Here is a 7,083-nt window from a genome sequence, read left to right on the forward strand (position 1 = left end):
AACCCTCCCCTTCTCCTCAGAATCTAAACAACTATAAAGTTGATACTCCTGACATTTTAGAGTACCTTAGCAGATCATACTATTCATCAGGGATGTTTAAATTCTATTCAATAGGGCCTAAGTGTTTGCATGTTTATTATTTCACAATTTTAAAAAATCTGCACATGATAATTTAAATTTTAGGTCACCATTTACATGTTCAGTTACACTAATATGTTACATTTCTCAACTAATACGCTAATATGTTACATTTCCAAACTAATGCTGAAGGAACAAACTCTTACCATAAAACTCTATATGAATAAACACTTTAAGGACAATTAGTTTGCTAAAAATCCACAAAAGATAATGAATTGAGCTTTCAAACACTTAGACATACAAACAAAATTAAATCTCATAAACATGTTCTTGTCCCTATCATTCCCAGCAGCATACAAACACACTCCAAAAGCTTCTATTTTAAAATAAAAAAGAAAGAAAATTCCCTTGAATCCCACATTCTTCTTCAGTTATCGCTCATTTCTCCATTGCCTTTCCCAGTAACGGTTCCCTCAAGGGGTGTCTATGCTTATCCACTACAGTCAGGGTTCCATGGCAATTATTTATTCAAACTGCTCCTTGTCAAAATCACCAGCCCTCATCATAATCGGTCTTTCAGTGTTGATATAGTTGAGTATTCTCTAGCTTTGGCAGACTACACTATTTTCTATTTCCAGAAAGAGTAACCACTGCGAATATTCCTTCTCAGAGAAATAAAGAATTTATACATTTTAGCTTCTTTCAACCTAATCTATTTCACTTAAACTGCTGTCATCATCTCCTTGTAGCAGACCACAAGTTACTAAATTAGCCTTCTCAAACTTTGGTGTAATCCCAGATTATTTTGAAGTCCATTTTTTATCTTCATTTTTCTTTACTTCCTTCATATGTAACGCAGAACCACAACTTAAAAAAATCTATAAAAAGCCAATGTTTTGGCCAGGCACGGTGGCTCAAGCCTGTAATCCCAGCACTTTGGGAGGCCGAGACGGGCGGATCACGAGGTTAGGAGATCGAGACCATCCTGGCTAACACGGTGAAATCCCATCTCTAATAAAAAATACAAAAAAAAAAAACTAGCCAGGCGAGGTGGCCAGCGCCTGTAGTCCCAGCTACTCGGGAGGCTGAGGCAGGAGAATGGCGTGAACCCGGGAGGCGGAGCTTGCAGTGAGCTGAGATCTGGCCACTGCACTCCAGCCTGGGCGGCAGAGCGAGACTCCGTCTCAAAAAAAAAAAAAAAAGCCAATGTTTTGTAATAATTCTACTGATAACAAATAAAAAACAATTTTGTAAAATTCCAACTCTTTCCCATCTCAATTCATTAATTTAAAAAACACAGTTATGAATTATCAACAACATATAAAGAACTATATATTTCCTGCCTCAAAAACCAGGTAATATGCAATTATAATACAATGTGTAGTTTAAAAGCTGATATGTGAAAAGTTATATTTTAGCACAAAGAAGGCATTACAGAAGAGGCAAAATATAAGGCAGGGAAAAACAGAGAAAACTGCTCCACTTGGAGAATGGAATGAGGGCACAAAGATTAGTCCCATGGAGTCTAGGTGTTTCCTAGGAACTTGAATGGAAAAATGTAAAACACAAGGAAAATAAGACCAGCTACTCGGGAGGCTGAGGCAGAAGAATCGTTTGAACCCGAGAGCGGGAGGTTGCAGTGAGCTGAGATCGCCGCTGCACTCCAGCCTGGTGACAGAGTGAGACTCTGTCATAAAGAAAAAAGAAAACAAAAATGAAAACAAAAAACAGCTGTATTCCACTGCACACAGGCAATGACTCTTACACATGAAACTCATATTCAGATCTGTGCTGTGTTTTGGGTTTTGTTTTTAAATATAATAATGTTTAAACAGATTAAACAAAGTTTTAAAAATAACAGGCACATATCACATGAAAGAAGAAATCAGGAAAATATCTCGGGAAGAAAAAAATCTTACTGTTAAAATTCCTAAATGTCATTATAATCATTACATATAGTTCAAAAATAGCAATATTCTGATTAGTTACATAAGTTTGTTTAAAAATAAAATAATTTGGTAAATTTCCTACATGTTTAGTCTAGTATTTAGTCTTAATATAAAAAGTTGAATTTGCCAGTAGAAAATTGTAATTACTTTTTTATGAAGTAAACACATACTATGTCACTATCATTGCATGGAACAGAAAGTGAACCAAAAAACAAGATTAAGGAATAATAATAAAAAAAAAAAGAGTATCACTATCATATAACTACATACATTAACAAAGAGACAAACATTTCCCCCTGGAGATTATGTTAGGAGTTTAGCAGAAGTCTCTGAAAATACCAAAAACTGAAACAAAACTAGTAATTGCTTTTTGTTTGTTTGTTTTTTAACTATGTAGAGAATTCTTCTGGTTAAGACTAAGCATCAAAAAAAGAGATCCTCCTTAGAGCAATTAGTAAACAATTCCTCTTGACCCACACTTCCAAATTAAGTCCATAGTTCTGGAATATGAAATCATTTTCATTTTAAACATAGTTGATGGAAGGCAACTTTTACACAGAAAACTGCAGTTTAAAGTTGCCTCAAACTTAGGAAAGAACTGACCTGTAGCCATGGTAGTAACAAGCAACCACCCACAGCCAGTTTTAAATACAGTCAATCAGTGACCATTGGCCTCTCTCACCAACCAATATCAATGTGGGCCACTTGCTTCTGAAAGACAGCCAATCAAACACAAACTCACTCCAATCCACAAGCCTGGGAGTGTTAACCAACTCACAGCAGCCTTGCTTGGACAGCCATGCTTCTCCAGATGATGTCAACCCTCTCATGCCGCTGAGAGTCTGCCAATCCTTCAAGTCCGCTCCTCCCACAACCCTATGTAAGATCAACAGCTGCTCTGTCAGAATACAGAGTGCCTGATCAGCATAGCTCTCTTACAGAAAACAATACATTCCATCTTGGTCTTCTAACTTCAAGTACTGAAGGTTCGTAATCACTTGGAAACAAGTTTTAAGTCCATTAAATTTACCACCCTTATATTTTAATTTTCTTTATAAATTACCAATGAAGTATGTAATTGCTTTGATCCATTTTATCATGAGTAAAAGTATCATGATTATTAGTAAAAGAGTAGTGAGTAATCACAATATTGAGCTTTTCTCTCTAATGGAATTAGAAAACTATTAATGGAAAACATTAATATAAACAATGTAGCTTATTACAGAGTCAAAAAATCCAAAAATGCATATAATTGTCAGGCAAAAGTGTTAGAATGAGCCCGTGTCAAACCTTTTTTTTTCTTTTTTTTTACGTGAGAATCAGTCTAATGTTTAAAACAATACATGGAAGGGTAAACTCCACTTGCTCATTTAATAAGTATTTATCAAGTACTTGTTATTGTGAAACATTTTTATATTTTTATTATAATTGGTTGAGCCTCGAGTTGGGCTATTTGAATACGTATTATAATAATCTATTGGCTAATGGTAAGAGTATATCTTGTTCTAACAAAATTACTGTTAACATAACAATTAACCAGCAGGTAGAAGAACACATCTTGTTCCAATGAAGTAAATATACCTCATTCGATTTCCAATTAGGGGGAAAGTCAATAATAGTGAGACCTTGTTGGTTTGTAAGTATGTAATATGACCTGTTCTTCTCAACAAGGAATTGCTTTTCTGACTTCTGCACTCAGAAGGTATCTTTAAAAAATAATTTCCCATTAGTATTAGTGCACACTGGGTATGTTTTGCAGGTTTGTTTGTTTGGTTGGTTGGTTGGTTTTAAGACAGGGTCTCACTCTGTTATCCAGGTTGTGATCACAATCACAGATCACTGCAGCCTTGACTCCCAGGCTCAAGTGATGCTCGCATCTCCGCCTCCCAAGTAGCTGGGATTACAGGTGTGCACCAAAACACCCAGCTAATTGTTTATTTGTTTTTGTAGAGATGTGGTCTCACTATGTCACCCAGGCTGGTCTGGAACTTCTGGACGCAAGTGATCCTCCCACCTAGGCCTCCCAACGTGCTGGGACTACAGGTGTGGGCCAGCACACCTGGCCATTTTGCAGTTCTTATTGCCATTTGTTTATGGTGCCAGAAAGGTATTGCTGAGTTTCCAGTTTTGAAACTAATTTCTTTTTTTTAGTGACACAAATCACTATGTAATATAGTTAGCCTTTGAACAACATGCATTTGAACTGCAGGGGTCTGCTTATGAGCAGATTTTCTCCCACCTGAGACAGCGAAGACCAATCTTCCTCCTCCTCCTTCTCCTTAGCCTGCCCAACTTGAAGACTGATGAAGAGTTATATAATGATCCACTTGCATTTAATAAACAGTAAGCATTTTTCTTCCTCATGATTTTCTTAAGTTTATTTCTCTAGCTTTCTTTATTGTAAGAATACAGCATATTAATACATGTACCATACCAAACATATCTTAAATGACTGTTTATGTTATCAATAAGGCTGTTGGTCAACAACAGTTGGCTCTTAGCAGTTATGTTCTTGGGGGGAGTCAAAAGCGACATAGTGAGACCACATCTCTACAAAAACAAATAAAAAATGCGCTGGGTGTTTTGGTGCACATCTGTAATCCCAGCTACTTGGGAGGCTGAGATGGGAGGATATGCAGATTTTTGACTGCAGAGGGGATCAAGCATCCCTAAATTCCACGTTGTTAAGGGTCAACTGTGATTGATATTTACTGAACATAAGTCATTTATTTTAAAAATTCAATAGAAGTTCTAATTTCATAACAAGCCTAATTCATTATAATGTGACTATAAAGAAAACATACAACTTACTAACTTAAACGTATCTTTTTCTTATTTATACAAAAATATCATATAGGATTTTAGGGACCATAATTAAATACATTTTTTTCAGACTAGATTGTTTGAAAAAAATAAATGACCTGCCACTAACTTTTTAAATAACTGTGAAATCTAACCTACCAAGAAAGAAATTAAGAGAAAAATATACAACAACTTACACACACAGGGATTTTTTTAACCTGCTCTTTCATGATTAAAACTTCCTTATTCTTACTCTTTTATCTATGGTAGGACCACCAAAAATAAGTCACTATCGAAAGTCTTACCTGGATTGTTATTCTGAGGAAGACTTTCAGGTGTCTGTTCCATCTTACATTCAGGAATTAGGTGCCGAAGGCTATGGATAAAAATGTAATAAATGAAATTACTATTTTAAAACAAATATATTAAATTTTTAGAGTGTTTCAAACAATATCAGAGTTAATATCAGAACTTTAATTATCCTACATGCTTCCATTTGGGAGTTCTACCAACTTCTCTTTAAGCTTCTAAAGAAAAGAAGATGAATTACTCATGAATTGGAGGGAGTATAGCTCAGTAAATTAACTCACATTAGCTTGGCATAATGGAAAATGTCCTAGCTCTATTACCAGCAGCTATTTGTTCTCTGACAAGTTGCTTCTCTTAGGCTCAACATATTCTTCTAAAAAGCAAGGATTTTACTGCCTTTTTTCACTAGGTTGTTAAAGATTTTTAACGACATAATGTGTTGTAAATGCTCAGAGAAACAATGAAGCAATGAAATAATTTGTTCTTGAGCTTTATTGCTGAAACTGTTTTGGAATTGCAAATAAAACCCAATGTGTATTTTTTCAGAGGTTCTCATATTCAAACATTGCGGTTTTCTGAAATTGTTATTAAGTTCTAGTTTTGCTTATTAGTTGTTCTGTTCTTTGTGGCTTATAATTTGGGACATCACAGCTATTTTCCAAATCATAGTTTGTAACTAAATTCACTTATAAATATATTATTTCATCAAACTAGATATCACTGTCCACTATTACTGAGCTCATCAATCACGCCAAGGGCAGAAAGCTAACAGATGTCAAGACCTAGCCTGGACTCCTGTTCCACAAAGACTCAAACTCTGAATTGGTAGATCTTTGTTAGAACAATGCTCATTCCCCATCTTCATCTCCAACTGACATGGAAAATAACATTCTACTTTTATTTTTTGTTTTCAGTTCCATGAAAGAGATGCAAGTTCACATTCTCTCATTTCTGAGATACATACTAACAATATATTTGCACACAATATCCCACATGTTACTCATCTCCATTCTCACTCCATAGATCACCTTACTGCATGTTTTTGTAGTGAAAAATCACAAATTTAATATTAGGTGACACCCAGTTTGCTTTGACTCACACTGTTTCTTTGGAGCAGTCAGCAAATAGTCAAATGAACTTCCACTGACTGCACAAAATATGAACCACTTCGCAAATCTGTGCATCATCCTTATGCAGGGGTCATGCTAATTTTCTCTGCATTTTATTCCAATTTTAGTATATGTTTGCTGCTGAAGCAAGTACAAAGCTCTCTTTTTATACATGGATATTCATGAGTCATGGATGAGGCTTAGTTAGCTCTGTTAAATCCAACTAACATACTTGAGACTCAGAATTCTGGTGATGGCTTCCTGCCACAACTCTGGGAAAGGATAATATGAGACCTTCCATGATCTAAGAAAAGGTATCATACTGGATATAAAGGGGCCTCAGCATACACATCTGGTAGCAATGACAAAAGGAAACTCATCTCTTTCTGCAACATTATTTGAACTGAACCCCAAGGGCATAAAGGATAACTTAACATGAAGGTCTCAGCTAAGTCTAGGCTGAGATTAAAAGCATAACAAATTTTTAAAACAAAATAATTCTTACTTTGATTTTCAAAAATACTTTAAGCCAAAGGAAACTCAGGATTCAAAAGAATAGGTATGGCTCATTTTATTCAATACTTAGATTTATAGAATGCATGTAAATCAGGCATTTCCAATTATTAATATTAGTGTATAAGACTGTTACACATTTTCAAAAGGCAGTTAAAGGTTACCTTTCACTATTTTCTACCTTCAGAAATGCTTTTCTTTGAAAGGAGGGAGAAAAAGTTTCCACTGAGATTAAGTCATCACACTCCAATTTTAAATCTCTCAGTTTACTCAGGCTGGACAGCAGGCTGGAGTGCAGTGCCGGGATCTTAGCTCACTGCAAC

General features: G+C 35.4%; 1 protein-coding gene across 1 annotated transcript in view; it reads right to left on the minus strand.

Annotated features, from left to right (window-relative positions):
• Positions 1 to 5,134: 5,134 nt before the first annotated feature.
• The window catches only part of CCDC144NL (coiled-coil domain containing 144 family, N-terminal like), a gene marked incomplete at its 3' end in the record, with an annotated part of 3,767 nt that continues 1,818 nt past the window's right edge, over positions 5,135 to 7,083 (minus strand). Inside the window, exon 2 of the mRNA XM_011958302.1 lies at positions 5,135 to 5,205. Coding sequence (XP_011813692.1) covers positions 5,135 to 5,205 — 71 coding nt within the window. The remainder of the gene's footprint in view (positions 5,206 to 7,083) is intronic.

This window comes from Colobus angolensis, unplaced genomic scaffold (genome assembly GCF_000951035.1).
Source record: "Colobus angolensis palliatus isolate OR3802 unplaced genomic scaffold, Cang.pa_1.0 Scaffold466, whole genome shotgun sequence".
NCBI lineage: Eukaryota > Metazoa > Chordata > Mammalia > Primates > Cercopithecidae > Colobus > Colobus angolensis.